Below are 19,100 nucleotides of genomic sequence, written 5' to 3'. Positions count from 1 at the left end.
CAGTAGTGACATGTCGAAGACTGTTCAGTATTGTTCAGTATTTACATTCTAAACCATTTGATTTCAAATGTTGCGGTGAGTCATACAGTATGTAACTCCACAGTAATATGGAGCAAAGTTAAAGAAACCCTACATTGTGTCCTGACCAATGTAGGGTGAAGTACCTTGAGAATGGGGGAGTTTATGGAGTGAGAAAGATGAATGTGTATTTGAGGAGTTAAATCAGGTGAAAGTATGGATATTTCTAAATGGCAGCATAGAGTTGTAACACCTATGATATCACCAAGCCTGTATGATCAACACAGTCACAGACCCACGGCCCATCTGGTCTGTATACCAGTTTATGGTGGCATCAGTCTGGCATGTAACACACACACACACACACACACACACACACACACACACACACACACACACACACACACACACACACACACACACACACACACACACAATATACTCCCACACACACACACACACACACACACACACACACACACACACACACACACACACACACACACACACACACACACACACACACACACACACACACACACACACACACACACACACCTGGTAGAATGAGTGGAAGCTTCTCTCCCCCTCCTGCTGGAAGATGACTCTGGACTGTAAGAGAAACAGATGGTTTGAGTCAGACAGAGTGAAACATAATTGCCTATTTATTTATAACAGGTGATCTCACTGCTCCCCAGTGCCCCCTACCTTCTCCAGCAGATAGTTGTTGATGTGGCCCCCGATGGGATCTCCCTTGAAGTCGAAATTGATGTCCATGTACTTGCCGAAGCGACTGGAGTTGTCGTTGCGTTTGGTCTTGGCGTTGCCGAAGGCCTCCAGGACGCAGTTGGATTTCAGCAGCATGTTTTTCACCCTGGAGAGAGAGAGAGGCAACACATCTTTTTAAAGTACTACTAACAGCTCCCCTGGCTCCTATTACCTGATACTAGGCCTAGCTCAGCTGATCCTTAGCCCATAGAGATAAACAAACAATAAGGTGGCCTATAGCGAATGATCGGAATGAATACAGTAGTGTGAGCTAGAGTTGCAGCTGGAATCCATAGCGGTGAAAACTGCCACGTCCGATTGCGATATTACAACAACAAAAGATGTTACTTCTAACAACGAACACTGTTTTTTTCCCCCTCTGACAACCTTGCACATGCAATAGAAAAGCAGAGTAGGTACTATGATTCTTTTACCACAATGCTGGGTGTTCCTCTGCTCCATTTCATAAACAAAACAATAACAAATGCACCTGGGGTGACCAGTGGCGCTGTTTCACCTTATGTGGCTCTCAGCTTTAAGATTGAAGTTATTCATTCACATTGATTCAGTTGTACAGTCATTACTCACTCAAATCCTAGAGTTGTCTGTCATTTATGGGGCCCATCTGGGTCTGGACATGTTTATAGTTGTTTGAAATGTCTTTTCTCTGCAAGTTCTTTCGCAGAAGTATACCACAACTCTACTTAACACACAGACTGCTTTGGCACTGATGATTGATGCTGTGTAGTGCTAGGTCAGAACATAGGCTCCTCACCCATACACTGTGCTGCATGCCTGCCATGGCCCACACACACACACACACACACACACGACACAGCCTGCTGTGGCTCTCGCATAAATCTGAACTCCATACAGACTGTAGCGTTTCCTGACTGATAGGGCAGAACTGTGAGAGTTGGGGGTTAGTATTGACTTTAAAAAACACAAAAATACAGTTTCTTATTTAAATGGCTACAGGGAATATGTAGTGGGTCAGGCGCAATATATTCAGCACCAAAATGCCATAAACAAGGGCGACAGGTACCCTAGTGGTTAGAGCATTGGGACAGTAACCGAAAGGTTGCTAGATCGAATCACTGAGCTGAAAAGGTCAAAATATGTTGTTCTACCCCTGAGCAAGGCAGTTAACCCACTGTTCCTAGGCCGTCATTGTAAATAAGAATTTGTACTTAACTGACTTGCCTGGTTAAAAAAAAACAGCCCTATTTGTGGGACTTTCTTACAAGTGTTGCATGCCAGCCATATGTGTATTAAAAACAACGAAGTACATTTTAAATGAGATGTAGGCAATGGTCTGAAGCTGGAAAATAAAGTAAATTCACGAGCACCACAATGCCTACTCCACCCATGCTCTACCAAGGTTTTCCAGCAGACAGCTTTGACCTACTATAGAAGCGATGATTGATTTCATTATTATAGTGTCGTGCATCTTCAGGATTCTCAGCCCACATGGGCTTTAAGACACTGTATTTGCTGTAGCAAAATAAAATAAGTACGTTAAAATAAACATACATTCATACGGCAGGGAAAAACAATTGAGAAATACAAGTAAAACTAATTTGTAGTGTACAACTTATCTTGTCGCATCTTCCAAGCTTTGGAGATAACGTTTGCAACCAGGGATACATCTTTCCTAAATAGCCATTCAAGTTTTTATTCATCTCTAATCCAGAATAGTTCCTGTTTTCTTTGCAAAATTTTATCAAACACTATAGCTCTCAAATCATCATCATAAAGTACAATAAAATAAAAAATGTATAATGGTCCACTGTCTATTGTACTTCAAATAATGTGTATGCAAGTTGCTAAGGATTCAAACCTTCTCAAACAGCCTACAGTGAGGGAAAAAAGTATTTGATCCCCTGCTGATTTTGTACGTTTGCCCACTGACAAAGAAATGATCAGTCTATAATTTTACAATCTTGTCCCTGACATCCTTGGAGAGCTCTTTGGTCTTGGCCATGGTGGAGAGTTTGGAATACTTATTTCCCTCATTAAAATGCAAATCAATTTATAACATTTTTGACATGGGTTTTTCTGGATTTTTGTTGTTGTTATTCTGTCTCTCACTGTTCAAATAAACCTACCATTAAAATTATAGACTGATCATTTCTTTGTCAGTGGGCAAACGTACAAAATCAGCAGGGGATCAAATACTTTTTTCCCCCTCACTGTAATTCATACTCTTAGAGGAGGTGATCTAACAATAATGTGATTTGTACCACATACAACTTTAAAAGAAGGACAACCATCTCTGCAGCACGCCACCAATCAGGCCTTTGTGGTAGAGTGGCCAGATGGAAGCCACTCCTCAGTAAAATGCACATGCAGCCTGCTTGGAATCTGCCAAAAGGCACCTAAAGGAGTGTCAGACTATGAGAAACAATATTCTCTGGTCTGATGAAACCAAGACTGAACTCTTTGGCCTGCATGCCAAGCGTCACGTCTGGAGGAAACCTGGCATCATGCCTACGGGGAAGCAAGGTGGTGTCAGCATCATGCTGTGGGGATGTTTTTCAGTGGCAGGGACTGGGAGACTAGTCAGGATCGAGGGAAAGATGAATGAAGCAAAGTACAGAGAGATCCTTGATGAAAACCTGCTCCAGAGCACTCAGGACCTGACTGGGATGAAGGTTCGCCTTCCAACAGGACAACGACCCTAAGCACACATCCAAGACAACCTAGGAGTGTCTTCGGGACAAGTGTCTGAATGTCCTTGAGTGGCCCAGCCAGAGCCCGGACTTGAACATCTCTGGAGAGAACTGAACATAGCTGTGCAGCAATGCTCCCCATCCAACCTGACAGAGCTTGAGAAGATCTCCAGAGAAGAATGGGAGAAATGCCCCAAATACATGTGTGCCAGGCTTGTAGCGTCATACCCAAGAGGACTTGAGGCTGTAATCGCTGCCAAAGGTGCTTCAACAAAGTACTGAGTAAAGGGTCTGAATACTTATGTAAATGTGATATTTAAGTTTTTTTATTTTCAAGATATTTGCAAAAAAAATTGAAAAATGTCTGCTTTGTCATTATGGGGTATTGTGTGTAGATTGAGGATTAAAAAAGTAACATAACAAAATGTGGAAAAAGTTGAGGGGTCTGAATGCTTTCCGAATACACTGTATATACATGCAGGGTAGTAATGTTATGAGTTGGAATTATGGTTCATCGTTTAGCAAACAAAAGACGCCACTATACAAGTAAACATTTTACTGTACCGTTTACACCTTCTTTATCCTGTGCATGTTACACATTTTGACTGGCTGCATCACTGCTTGGTATGGCAATAGTACCACCCTTGATCGCATGGCGCTACAGAGGGTTGCGCGGACAGCACAGTACATCACTGCTGCTGAGATCCCTGCTATCCAGGACCTCTATATCAGGCGGTATGAAAACATGGCCCGGAAAATCTTTAAAGATGCCAACCACCCAAGCCATAGACAATTTTCTCTGCTGCCGCATGGCAAGAGTTACTGGTGCTTCAAGTCTGACATCAACAGGCTCTTGAACAGCTTCTATCCCCAAGTAATACAACTGATAAATAGCTAACAAAATAGCTACACGGTCTGACTTAAACTTAATCATTATTGACCTTTTATTTCAATTTTTGCTCTGTCTCTATGGACACTCACAGGGCCCTACACACTCACACATACTGTCAATCCAACACACACAAACGCACATTCCATTTTCTCGCTCACATATAATATGCACATACATTGCAACTGACTCTACACACCCGCACACATACAAGCTGCTGCTACCAGGTGTATGTTATATCTTATTGCCTTGTCACCTTACCCATATACAGCTGAAGTCGGAAGTTTACAAACACCTTAACCAAATACATTTAAACTCAGTTTTTCACAATTCCTGACATTTAATCCTAGTGAAAATTCCCTGTCTTAGGTCAGTTAGGATCACAACTTAATTTTAAGAATGTGAAATGTCAGAATAATAGTAGAGAGAATGATTTATTTCAGCTTTTATTTCTTTCATCACATTCCCAGTGGGTCAAAAGTTTACATACACTCAATAAGTATTTGGTAGCATTGCCTTTAAACTGAATACACTGTATGGGTCAAACATTTTGGATAGCCTTCCATAAGCTTCCCACAATAAGTTGGGTGAATTTTGGCCCATTCCTCCTGACAGAGCTGGTGTAACTGAGTCAGGTTTGTAGGCCTCCTTGCTCGCACATGCTTTTTCAGTTCTGCCCACACATTTTCTATAGGATTGATGTCAGGGCTTTGTGATGGCCACTCCAATACCTTGACTTAGTTGTCCTTAAGCCATTTTGCCACAACTTGGTAAGTATGCTTGGGGTTATTGTTCATTTGGAAGACCCATTTGCGACCAAGCTTTAACTTCCTGACTAATGTTTTGAGATGTTGCTTCGATATATCCACATAATGTTCCATCCTCATGATGCCATCTATTTTGTGAAGTGCACCAGTCCCTCCTGCAGCAAAGCACCCCCACAACATGATGCTGCCAACCCCGTGCTTCACAGTTGGGATGGTGTTCTTCGGCTTGCAAGCATCCCCCTTTTCCTCCAAACACAACAATGGTCATTATGGCCAAACAGTTCTATTTTTGTTTCATCAGACCGGAGGACATTTCTCAAAAAAGTACAATCTTTGTTCCCATGTGCAGTTGCAAACCGTAGTCTGGCGTTTTTTATGGCGGTTTTGGAGCAGTGACTTCTTCCTTGCTGAGCGGCCTTTCAGGTTATGTCGATATAGGACTCGTTTTACTGTGGATATAGATACTTTTGTACCTGTTTCATCCAGCATCTTCACAAGGTCCTTTACTGTTGTTCTGGGATTGATTTGGACTTTCCGCACCAAAGTACATTAATCTCTAGGAGACAGAACGCATCTCCTTTCCTTAGCGGTATGACAGCTGCGTGGTCCCATGGTGTTTATACTTGTGTACTATTGTTTGTACAGATGAACGTGGTACCTTCAGGTGTTTGGAAATTGCTCCCAAGGATGAACCAGACTTGTGGAGGTCTACACTCTTTTTTTATGAGGTCTTGGCTGATTTCTTTAGATTTCCCCAAGATGTCAAGCAAAGAGGCACTGAGTTTGAAGACCTTGAAATACATCCACAGGTACACCTCCAACTGACTCAAATTATGTCAATTAGCCTATCAGAAGCTTCTAAAGCCATGACATCATTTTCTGGAATTTTCCAAGCTGTTAAAGGCACAGTCAACTTAGTGTATGTAAACTTCTGACCCACTGGAATTGTGATAGTTTATTATAAGTGAAATAATCTGTCTGTAAACAATTGTTGGAAAAATGACTTGTGTCATGCACAAAGTAGATGTCCTAACCGACTTGCCAAAACTATAGTTTGTTAACAAGACATTTGTGGAGTGGTTGAAAAACAAGTTAATGACTCCAACCTAAGTGTATATAAACTTCCAACTTCAGCTGTACATATCTACCTCCATCACTCTAGTATCCCTGCGCATTGTAAATATGGTATTGGAACTGACTTTTAAAATAATTCCTGTATATAGCATGCTTAATTGTGTATTTAATACAGTATTTCTTGTGTGTTTTTTCCAAGTAATACATTGTTATTGATTATTGCATTGTTTGGTTTTGAGTTTGTAAGAAAGGCATTTTACTGTACTTGTGCATGTGACATTAAAACTTGAAACGTCTGGGGGTCCCCAAGCAGAGGTTTCAGAACCACTGCAGTAAAAAGAGTAAAGCATAGCAGAGTGCAGTACATTACAGTAAAAAAAAGTTGAGAATGTTTAAAATACTTTCATTCAGAACCGAAAATTAACCCGATTTCAACATTCGGAAAATACACATTTTCAATGCCCGGAAAATAAATATAAAAAAAAAACTGTCCAGAATTGGCTTAGATATGATGGTAAGGAGATTTTGAATTTAACATTGAGCTTCAACCAAAGCATACAAGAGATTTGCTCTTCGGGTCACTGTAGTTATAAATTATAACTAGTCAAGACCTGATATGAGATACTGTTCATATGGAAGACATGCGGTGCCCTTGCTTGCTGTTTACATTGAAACTGCATGTGTACCTTAGCAAATAAGGCCTATAAGGATATTCACCACAGTGACGTGCTAAATTCCTGTGGCAAAGCTCTCTTTTTCTCTCACACTTCCACACTCCCAGTGCATTCTACTGTTGATATGGTGGTCAATATCTTTACCTACAGTTTTATCACTCCCAGGCCATCATTTCTGGTTACTTCTGCATTCCCAGATTGTTAAAGATGCACTATACAGAAATCACTTCGCCATTTCCTGGTTGCTAAAATTCGAATAGTTTGCCTAATTTCTGTTTTTGGTGGCAAAACAAGAAAGTATAGTGTAGAGAATCATTGTACCATCTAAACCGCTGTGAAATATATTTCCATAACCAAAAATGTTGTATTTTCAGCTATTTGAAACTGGTGTACAAAACCTAAAGTAAAAGACGCAAAAACAAAACTTGAGAACGGGAAGGATAGAAATAGGGACTGGCCTTGAGTTGGTCCAAACATAGATGTCTATGATTGGTTCAGATTTGGTCTGGTCCAGACTGGACCAAATCTGAACCAATCATAGACATATATGTTTCCCAAGTTCAGACAGCACAGTACAGTATAGTGAAGTAGTGGTTCTCAAATCTCTCCGAGGGGATCCCAGGCCGTTCAATGTAATTGATCTATTCCAGAGCTAGCACACCGAATTCTTTCAGAACCAAAAATTAACCTGATTTCAACGTCCGGAAAAGACGCATTTTCAAATTCTAATAGTTTGCCTAATTTCATTTTATGTGGCAAAACAAGAAAGTACAGTGTAGAGCATGGGGTCAGCATACTTTTTGGTGTGGTGTGTCAATTTACAATTTATCCTACCATTTCTAAAGATCTGCGTGCCAGTAATGATTTCCATATGTGCATTACAACTAATTGTGTCTATTGAATATCTAATTGCCCACAAACGGAAGAATTCCATAGCTCGCTAAACAGAGGCGCTGTCCCTTAGCACCACGGGCTTGATCTTGGAACACAGATTAACTTGGTGAATGATAGTGACATTTAACCACAGGGTGGCCAATCTTATCTTCAGTCAGCTTTGCAAATCCTTAATGTTTCCCCACCATAGAGGGGGCACGGTCAGTTGAGATAGCGAATATGTTTTTAATAATCGACACCCCTCTTCTCAAAATGATCTGTGAAGGCTTTTGCTACATCTTCCCCTTTAGTAGTATCATGCATGGGTTTGTGTCACGTCCTGACCCTAGTAAGATGTCATTTTCTATAGTAGAGTAGGTCAGGGCGTGACAGGGGGTGTTTTGGGTGGTTTGTCTATGTTTTCTGTTTTGTTCTAGTATTCTATTTCTATGTTGGAGGTTTTTGGGATGATCTCCAATTAGAGGCAGCTGGTTCGCGTTGTCTCTAATTGGAAATCATATTTATGTTGGGGTTTTTTCTAGTGTGTTTGTGGGCAGTTGAATTCTGTTTAGTTGTGTTCTGTGTAGACTTCAGTACCTGACAGAACTGTTAGCTGTTCGTTTTCTCTTTGTTATTTTCTTTTAGTGTTCTGAGTTTAAATAAACGTAATTATGAGCACTCAACACGCTGTGCCTTGGTCCCCTCTATACGACAGCCGTTACAGTTTGAGACAAAGCAGCTCCTCACATACCTGCTCTGAGTCACAGTATCTTGCAACAACTGCCAGACGTGGAATGTCATTCACATCCACACTCTCATCAAGAGCCACACTAAACACAGGTGCATCTTAACTCTGCAGTTTGCCGCTCCATTACATTTTCAACCATCTCGGTAACAAGCCTTTCAACATTTCTGGCAGACACAGGCATGTCTTTCTTTGAGATGATTGTGTCTTTGTTAGGCAATCCATCAAGTAAAACCTGCAAACTACTGAGGAAAGCCTCCTTGATATATTCCCCATTAGTAAATGGTTGTCCATGTTTAGCAATGCACTGCCCAACTTTATAGCTCCCCTCTGTAGCTTGATTTTTGACTGCATGTAGATTTGTAAACCCACTGGTTTGCTTTTCATAACTGGACACGGCCCTCTTGATTCCTTCAGGCTTGTCCGCCTCATCCTTGGAGTTTTTCTCATGTCTCGGTTTCAAAATGACGCCATGCACTTGATGTCCGACAAACAGTTTTACAACAGAGAGAGCAAACAGTCCAGTCCTTCAGTAAAACACATCCATATTCCCTTGTCCAAGACGCAATAAACGAGCAGACATTTGCCTTATTTTTCTTGCTGATGACATTTTTGCACCCTTTTAAATAACCTCTCTAGGGTATGTGGGACGAAATCGTCCCACCTAGTCAACAGCCAGTGGAATCGAGTGGCGCGATATTCAAATACCTTAGAAATGCTATTACTTCAATTTCTCAAACATATGAATATTTTACACCATTTTAAAAGACAAGACTCTCGTTAATCTAACCACATTGTCCGATTTCAAAAAGGCTTTACAACATAAGCAAAACATTAGATTATGTCAGGAGAGTACCCAGCCAGAAATAATCACACACCCATTTTTCAAGCTAGCATATAATGTCACAAAAACCAAAACCACAGCTAAATGCAGCACTAACCTTTGATGATCTTCATCAGATGACACTCCTAGGACATTATGTTATACAATACATGCATGTTTTGTTCAATCAAGTTCATATTTATATCAAAAAACAGCTTTTTACATTAGCATGTGACGTTCAGAACTAGCAAACATACCGAAAACTTCCAGTGAATTTACTAAATTACTCACGATAAACGTTCACAAAAAACATAACAATTATTTAAAGAATTATAGATACAGAACTCCTTTATGCAATCGCGGTGTCAGATTTTAAAATAGCTTTTCGGCAAAAGCACATTTTGCAATATTCTGAGTAGATAGCTCGCCATCACGGGCTAGCTAATTTGACACCCACCAAGTTTGGCACCCACCAAACTCAGATTTACTATAAGAAAAATTGGATTACCTTTGCTGTTCTTCGTCAGAATGCACTCCCAGGACTTCTACTTCATCCACAAATGTTGTTTTGGTTCAAAATAATCCATAGATATGTTCAAATATCCTCTGTTTTGTTCTTGCGTTCAAGACACTATCCGAACGGTGACTCGCGGACGCGTATCGTGACAAAAAATTTCAAAATATTCCATTACCGTATAGAAGGCCAAGAAATGGTCAGAGAGGGCACTTCCTGTACAGAATCTTCTCAGGTTTTGGCCTGCTATATGAGTTCTGTTATACTCACAGACACCATTCAAACAGTTTTAGAAACTTTAGGGTGTTTTCTATCCAAATCAAACAATTATATACATATTTTAGTTTCTGGGCAGTAGTAATAACCAGATTAAATCGGGTACGTTTTTTATCCGGTTGTGAAAATACTGCCCCTTACCCTAGAGAGGATAACAAAAGAAAGCTTGCTAGCTGCTAGCCGTGTGAAAACGAATCTCTCATCTTCAGCGCTGCCTTGGTTTTGAATTTGGCAGAAGAGGCGAGGTGGGTATTCTTGCGCTGAACTAATAATATGAAACTCCTGCAAAATCATGAAAGCCTATTGGCTAATCAGAATTGACATACCTTGGGAACTACAACATTGCAGTGAATACCAATGCAACTTCAAAACCAATTTCAATTATTTTCAGATCTACTGCTTCTCAGACTTGCTTTCAATGAGAATGACAGATCTATAACATATGTGACCTGTTTCAAGAAGCTAGGTGTACGTCAAAGGAGATGCATTTGAACGTAAACATGTGAACTTTCATGTGCCTTAATAACAAACTTGTATGCCATCTGTAAATACATTTATTTTTATTTTTATTATGAGCCTAGTTGGTTTAGCCATGGAAAAAGACAGGAACCTTCCCGCTAGCCATGATTGGCTGAGATAATGGGTGGGCTGGACATGCCGAGAGATGAGTTCGGATTGGTCTGCCATGTTGCATGCTTCTGTCTATAACATGAGCTGCTAAGTATGTGTGGATAATCCTTGCTGTCATCAAGGCAAAGGGTGGCTATTTGAAGAATCTCAAATATATTAGATTTGTTTAAAACCTGTAAGGGACAGACGTTCCGCTAGCGGAACGCCTCACCAATATCCAATGGTAGAGCGTGGCGCGAAATACAAATCCTTCAAAAATGCTATAACTTTAATTCCTCAAACATATGACTATTTTACACCATTTTAAAGACAAGACTCTCGTTAATCTAACCACATTGTCCGATTTCAAAAAGGCTTTACAGCAAAAGCAAAACATTAGATTATGTCAGGAGAGTACCCTGCCAAAATAATCACACAGCCATTTTCAAAGCAAGCATACATGTCACAAAAACCAAAACCACAGCTAAATGCAGCACTAACCTTTGATGATCTTCATCAGATGACACTCCTAGGACATTATGTTATACAATACATGCATGTTTTGTTCAATCAAGTTCATATTTATATCAAAAACCAGCTTTTTACATTAGCATGTGATGTTCAGAACTAGCATACCCACCGCAAACTTCCGGTGAATTTACTTAATTACTCACGATAAACGTTGACAAAAAACATAACAATTATTTTAAGAATTATAGATACAGAACTCCTTTATGCACTCGCAGTGTCAGATTTTAAAATAGCTTTTCGGCGAAAGCACATTTAGCAATATTCTGAGTACATAGCCCGGCCATCATGGCTAGCTAATTTGACACCCACCAATCTCAGATTTACTATAAGAAAAATTTGATTAACTTTGCTGTTCTTCGTCAGAATGCACTCCCAGGACTTCTACTTTGCCAACAAATGTTGTTTTGGTTCCAAATAATCCATAGTTATATTCAAATACCGCCGTTTTGTTCGTGCGTTCAAGTCACTATCCGAAGGGTGACGTGCGAGCGCATTTCGTGACAAAAAAATTCGAAATATTCCATTACCGTACTTCGAAGCATGTCAAACGCAGTTTAAAATCAATTTTTATGCAATTTTTCTCGTAAAATAGCGATAATATTCCAACCGGGCGACGTTTTATTCATTCAAAGACTGAAAGAAAAAAAATGCAGTCGTCTTGTGGACACGCATCTCCAGTGTCATTGTTCCCTGCCTGACCACTCACAAAAACTCCTGCTGTTTTTCGCCCAGAGACATCATTCCACTTTCTGGCGCCTTCTGAGAGCCAATGGAAGCCTTAGAAAATGTCACGTTACAGCAGAGATGCTGTATTTTCGATAGAGATGCCACAGAAGGAGAACAAATTGTCAGACAGGGCACTTCCTGTATGGAATCTTCTCAGGTTTCGGCCTGCCATATGAGTTCTGTTATACTCACAGACACCATTCAAACAGTTTTAGAAACTTTAGAGTGTTTTCTATCCCAATCTAATAATTATATGCATATTCTAGTTTCTGGGCAGGAGTAGTAACCAGATTAAATCAGGTACGTTTTTTATCCGGCCGTGAAAATACTGCCCCCTATCCCAAACAGGTTAACACTTTTTTGGTGACTACATGATTCCATATGTGTTATTTCATAGTTTTGATGTCTTCACTATTATTCTACAATGTAGAAAATAGTACAAATAAAGATAAACCCTTGAATGAGTAGATGTTCTAAAAAGTTTGACCGGTAGTGTAGTTGGTTAGCTTTAACTACCTGCAGATTCATGCATGGTGGCTAGCTATGACAATCAGTTTGTATTGCTTGTAGTATGGGTTAGGATTATGGTTAATTGTTTAGCTCACTCTGTTTAGTACATGGCCTCACATGTGAATCCTTAAAGAGATGGGTGGAGCTAAGGCTTAAAAGGGTGTGAAATTATTCTGAATGGGTGTAGACAAAGAGCTCTCCAGTAGGTGTACCGAAACAGTCAAGGGCCATTTTCTCAAAAGTGGGATTACAAATTTAGCAACTTCCAAAGCATAATTCCTTTTCCATTATTCCTCAGCTACAGTGTATGATATGTCATTTTCTAGCTCTACTTTTATCCAATGTAAAAAACACAATTTTAAATTTTGCTTTCATAAGACCAAATTGAGGTGGTGGGTCACATTCTTATGCAAATTTGGTCAGGTTGCCCAAAAAGTTACATAATGCAGATTTAAAAAAGGGACATTCTGAGAAGGTTAAAATGGCAACTTAATGGCAATAGTTTCTCACCTTTCGACCTCAGCTCTTTGGCCGGGGTTTGTTATAGCAGCGATGTATTGCATGATATATTTGCTGGCTTCCGTCTTTCCAGCTCCACTCTCCCCTGCAATGGAAAAACATAATTATTTTTGTTATATAGTGCCATAATTTGCTATAGCTTTGTACTGCAGTGTATGTGACATTTCAGATTTGAATTCAATTGGAACCTCTAAAATGTGATCTCCAATATCATGGGCTTTTTTGAGGTGAGTTTTGGGTTTTGAGCCATTCGAGACAGAATATTCCTCTCTTCACCACTAAGTGGCGCTTTATCAACCGAATAGCTTCACCATGCCGTCCCAGCTTGTGGTTACTTTGCTTGTTTTCTTTAAAAAAAGGCAACGTTGACCCTGCTATTTTCAACTAAATAGGTTCATATCGATTTCCCCCAAAATACTCTCCACCTAAATGACAATCTCACATTACTCCAGCCAGAAAACATTAGAGCAAAAGTCAGACATTACAAAAATATTTTGAGAGAACATTAAGTTTGAACTTTAAAGCTACATTTTCAAACAAAATCTAAGTTGGCATCCAGGAAGACATGACTTGACCTGAACCAGTGTTATATGCACATCTATTACTTCTTATAAGCATGTATGGGTCCTTATGAATGTCCTATTATAGGGCTTATAATATGTTAACTATGTATTTATATGCTGGAATTTATTCACTAGACAAATAACTTTGTGATTTGGTTAGCCATTTAGAGGGCTCCCCCCGTTACCTGAGATGACAATACAGGTGTCCTTGTTCCTCCTCTTCATGGCTTTGTAGGCTGCGTCTGCAATGGCGAAGAGATGTGGTGGTCGCTCGTACAGCTCCCGGCCCTTGTACTGCTCGATGGTGTCTCGGCCGTAGATGTTCATGGCGCGGTAAGGGTTAACCGACACCACCACCTCGCCGATGTAGGTGTAGATACGGCCCTTCTCAAACCTGCAGCCACACGAGAGAAAGAGCACAGGGAACTCACCGTCACCTGACAACATGATGCCATACCGCCGAGTCATACGACTGTTACAGGACAGGTATACTATTTAGAAAAAAGGCACTTATTTAAAACATACCGTAATAACAGCACCACAAATACAGTTCAGTAGTACAGTCCAAAGTAACATTTTAGCACCAAAAAGCAGCAGAGACTCAGGCTATACCAGGTCATGTTTGCATTCCTCTCTAGGCGTCAATCCCCCCTTCAACACTACAACGCTTTACGTCAGACACTGATAGCTTTCTATAGTGGTCTGCAGCTTAGAGGGATGCGTGCGTGTGGGGTTAACATATCGCCTAGAAGTTACATATAGTAGGACCATGTGTCTGGTACACTGTGAGAATCAACTATTTTCACCATGTACATTTACACACAACCAGAATTTGCTTTAGTGTGAAGGTGCTGCCAGCAATAGACAATACAGAAACGGAATACATAGACACGCGTCTCTATTCCACATAGACATCATACAGAATATATACTGCTCAAAAAAATAAAGGGAACACTTAAACAACACATCCTAGATCTGAATGAAAGAAATAATCTTATTAAATACTTTTTTCTTTACATAGTTGAATGTGCTGACAACAAAATCACACAAAAATAATCAATGGAAATCCAATTTATCAACCCATGGAGGTCTGGATTTGGAGTCACACTCAAAATTAAAGTGGAAAACCACACTACAGGCTGATCCAACTTTGATGTAATGTCCTTAAAACAAATCAAAATGAGACTCAGTAGTGTGTGTGGCCTCCACGTGCCTGTATGACCTCCCTACAACGCCTGGGCATGCTCCTGATGAGGTGGCGGATGGTCTCCTGAGGGATCTCCTCCCAGACCTGGACTAAAGCATCCGCCAACTCCTGGACAGTCTGTGGTGCAACGTGGCGTTGATGGATGGAGCGAGACATGATGTCCCAGATGTGCTCAATTGGATTCAGGTCTGGGGAACGGGCGGGCCAGTCCATAGCGTCAATGCCTTCCTCTTGCAGGAACTGCTGACACACTCCAGCCACATGAGGTCTAGCATTGTCTTGCATTAGGGAGGAACCCAGGGCCAACTGCACCAGCATATGGTCTCACAAGGGGTCTGAGGATCTCATCTCGGTACCTAATGGCAGTCAGTCTACCTCTGGCGAGCACATGGAGGGCTGTGCGGCCCCCCAAAGAAATGCCACCCCACGACTGACCCACTGCCAAACCTGTCATGCTGGAGGATGTTGCAGGGAGCAGAACGTTCTCCACGGCGTCTCCAGACTCTGTCACGTCTGTCACGTGCTCAGTGTGAACCTGCTTTCATCTGTGAAGAGCACAGGGCGCCAGTGGCGAATTTGCCAATCTTGGTGTTCTCTGGCAAATGCCAAACGTCCTGCACGGTGTTGGGCTGTAAGCACAACCCCCACCTGTGGACGTCGGGCCCTCATACCACCCTCATGGAGTCTATTTCTGACCGTTTGAGCAGACACATGCACATTTGCGGCCTGCTGGAGGTCATTTTGCAGGGCTCTGGCAGTGCTTCTCCTGCTCCTCCATGCACAAAGGCAGAGGTAGCGGTCCTGCTGCTGGGTTGTTGCCCTCCTACGGCCTCCTCCACGTCTCCTGATGTACTGGCCTGTCTCCTGGTAGCGCCTCCATGCTCTGGACACTACGCTGACAGGCACAGCAAACCTTCTTGCCACAGCTCGCATTGATGTGCCATCCTGGATAAGCTGCACTACCTGAGCCACTTGTGTGGGTTGTAGACTCTGTCTCATGCTACCACTAGAGTGAAAGCACCGCCAGCATTCAAAAGTGACCAAAACATCAGCCAGGAAGCATAGGAACTGAGAAGTGGTCTGTGGTCCCCACCTGCAGAACCAATCCTTTATTGGGGGTGTCTTGCTAATTGCCTATAATTTCCACCTGTTGTCTATTCCATTTGCACAACCGCATGTGAAATGTATTGTCAATCAGTGTTGCTTCCTTTATTTTTTGGAGCAGTGTATATCGGTACAGGAAACATAAAACTATGGAGTTTAGACTGATTGCAGTGGGAATATACCATTTAGAGAGGGGGATATACTGTATTTAAGCAGAGAGAGGGATGCTGCCACGGTGAATGTATCCAGTGCATATTCAGTGTTGTGCAGAGGTGTACATAGTGCAAATGCAGTATAGTGCAGTTATTAGTATTAGAGGCCATTGATGGCAAGGTGCTGTGTTCAGCCCAATGCAAAGTCACTTCATCCCAATGAGCCCGATGGCCAGTTGATGAGGGCCACAGCACAGGGGGAGGAAACTATTCAAGTGGAGGGCTACTTTTTGTCATGGTTGACCTAAACCGTCTGCCAGAGCGGAGTCTTTGGAAGACGGGGTGTCCGGGGTCAGCGATGATCTGACCTGCACGCTTCCTTGTCCTGGAGGCGGGCAGGTGACAGCTGATTACCTTCTCCTCAGACTGGACGTAGCGCTGCAGTTTACCCCTGCAACGGTCAGACGCAGACCCAAACGGTGATAGAAGAGGTGAGATGGACATGTAGAACCGATACCAGATTTGTCATTTCCAGAAGTCAACCACCATCTCCACGGTTTTGACTGTGCTAAGTTCCACGTTGTTGACTGCACCAGGCCACCACGTTACTTGGACCTGTCACCGTCGGAGTAGTTTGAAAGCTGTGTCATTGGAGGTGCAGTCATTGGCGTAGAGTGAGTAGAGGGTGGAAAGCATGCAACGTCACGGCGCCCCCGTGCTGAAATATGTTTCCCCCCCACCATCTTAATGCGCTGTATCCTGATGGAGTCAGAAAACGATCAGCTGGGTGAGTTTGTGCTGTAGCAGGTCCGGAAGGATCGTGTTGAGCTAAAGTCCACAAACAATATCCTTATATATATATGTCCTTGGGTTGTCGAGGTGTTGGAGGATGTAGCGAAGGCCCAAGAGGTCGTCCATAGACCTCTTGGCAAGGAGGGCGTCGGTGGTGGTTTTGAGATGGGACAGGACCAGGTGCTCAAAAAGGTATGGTGGGGCCCCAACTCTAAATCCTACACCCAACGAGCAGTGAGCTATGCAGACGAGAGAGAGAGAGACTTGACCTGGGCCTTCTCTCTCTATGCCCTCAGGCAGCCTGCCTCACTTCCTTCCTTCTGAGTGGACCAGGGTTTCTTCCCCCCTACACAGAAGAATAGGGCCTTTCTTCTCAGCTCCACCCCATTCAGGCCTACCTCTGCTCTGGCCCCAGGGTTCCACCTGGTGTCCCTGGGTTCCAGAGGCCTACACTAACAATATAATACAGCATATGTACTATACACCTTCAGAATCACTGCTTGTCCTGAGAGTGACCCTCTGCATTGATGCACTTACTTGATTTAACCTGTTTTAGCCATGGTCAGCCATTGAGGACAGATCCTCTTTTACAGTGTTATAACGACCCGGTTAGTGCTTATAACGATCTTACAACAACAAACTTTACTACAGCCCTGGTTATCCATGTCCTTGAGTCCCTGGAAACCTTGGCATTCAATGAACGTGGAATTTTTTGCTCGCTAATCTCTGTCCACAATCTTTAACGTCAGTGAAATGATCACATAGCGGTTCAGCATAATGTTCTCGGTTTGATTCTGACTCTGATAAAGCAACTGCATTGGTGATGTTAGATACTGCCCATATCTAAAAGATAAACAGAGCAGAGCGATCTACAAAACATTGACAGAGCCACAACATATAAACCCGGGTTGTTTTAGAACTGTACAAAACAGAGAGAGCAGAGAAGGATGGCTTTAGATATTCAAATGAGAATAAATTAAGAGCTTATTTAAAATACACAGAGTACACACAGAAACTACAATTAGCCACTTCCACAAACAAGCACGCCACCGCTAAGTCTCTGACAGGTCAACAGGCGGTGGTTAGCTCATTCTTCTGCACCCAGCCATGTGTCAGCTCTCATGTCATCAATCCCACGCACCACTGGGCATGGGTGACACCAAGACACTGTGCTCATGTGCCCAGGGTGGCATTGTGTCCCCCAGGCAGGGCCTGTTGAAGTGGTGGGCAGGCTGGCAGCCTGGCATGCTGGCTGGTGGCACCTCCCCTGGTGCGAGTCAGCCCTGTGACTTGATGTGCCAGCACATTGTACTCTGTAACTGTATGTGTCATTGTGATCCATGTGGATTTTATATGTTCAATGTTGTTTTTTTTTTTTTTACCCTCCTTTGCTGCAAAACCAATTGCCCTGGCTTTGAACTGGCACTGGAGAAAGAGCCATTGTGCCATCCTCCAGGGCGGAATGCTGCTGTGTGCACTGCCTGCTCCATTGTTCAGATGTCAATTGGGGGTCTTTGTCTAAGAAGCACAGATAGGCCTCCTTCTCCCTACATACCCTGTGCCAACAAAGAGGGCTGCCCACTTAAAGTGCACGTGTCCAATGGCTTCTGGGGGAACGTATACAATGAACTACCAGTTGGGCGTGATCTATCTGTGATCTCAGTTGGAAGGAAAAATCAACTACTTGACAGCATGATAATTGAAGGTGAATCTACGTAATAGGTTACTGTAGGCCCAGCTTTCAGATGGGACGTGGGAAAATATTTAAGTCCGAATTTCAGTGTTATCGAGAACGTCACTAGGGAGTGTAATTTTGTCATTGTGGTTTGGTTTCCATCCACACCCAATAACAACCTATATGGAACAGAAAAAAAAAAAACTATGATAGGCAAAGAAATATCCTCATCTGTTTGCGGTACAACTAAACTAAATTATTATTCATGGAAAAACAACGTCCCACCCAGTTTCAACAATACAGACAGTGTCTGGTAAAATCCCAGCTATGACCTAGTGTTTTCCCAATATCTGGCTTTTATAAACAGACATTATGATTAACGTCCTATTCCATCATAATCTATAGTTGGTATCAGAGGGCATCAGTCCAAAAACAGATTCAATTGTGTGTGTATTATGATGAGAGACATCTGTGGGAGTGTGTGTTCTCATTCTGGGGAATTTCAGTAAAACAGAGATGACTAAAAAGATAAACAGACTGGAGTGGGAGTGTAGGCTAAACATTGTGTGGATGTTTCTGGGAGGTTGGGAAACATTGTGGGCCTTTGGGTCCCGGGCTA

The 19,100-nt window shown here is 42.2% G+C and overlaps 1 protein-coding gene across 1 annotated transcript in view; it reads right to left on the bottom strand.

The window, feature by feature from the left end:
• Nucleotides 1–19,100, bottom strand: part of LOC106589294 (unconventional myosin-Id) — a 129,546-nt gene that overhangs the window by 85,758 nt on the left and 24,688 nt on the right. The window contains exons 2-5 of the mRNA XM_014179077.2: nt 13,737–13,945; nt 12,980–13,073; nt 727–892; nt 577–630 (exon numbers count right to left, since the gene is read on the bottom strand). Coding sequence (XP_014034552.1) covers nt 577–630; nt 727–892; nt 12,980–13,073; nt 13,737–13,945 — 523 coding nt within the window. The remainder of the gene's footprint in view (nt 1–576; nt 631–726; nt 893–12,979; nt 13,074–13,736; nt 13,946–19,100) is intronic.

The sequence above is a fragment of the Salmo salar genome, chromosome ssa28, assembly GCF_905237065.1.
Source record: "Salmo salar chromosome ssa28, Ssal_v3.1, whole genome shotgun sequence".
Lineage (NCBI taxonomy): Eukaryota > Metazoa > Chordata > Actinopteri > Salmoniformes > Salmonidae > Salmo > Salmo salar.
The sequence above is the reverse complement of the archived record's forward strand: the minus strand, read 5'-3'. Positions and strand labels throughout refer to the sequence as shown.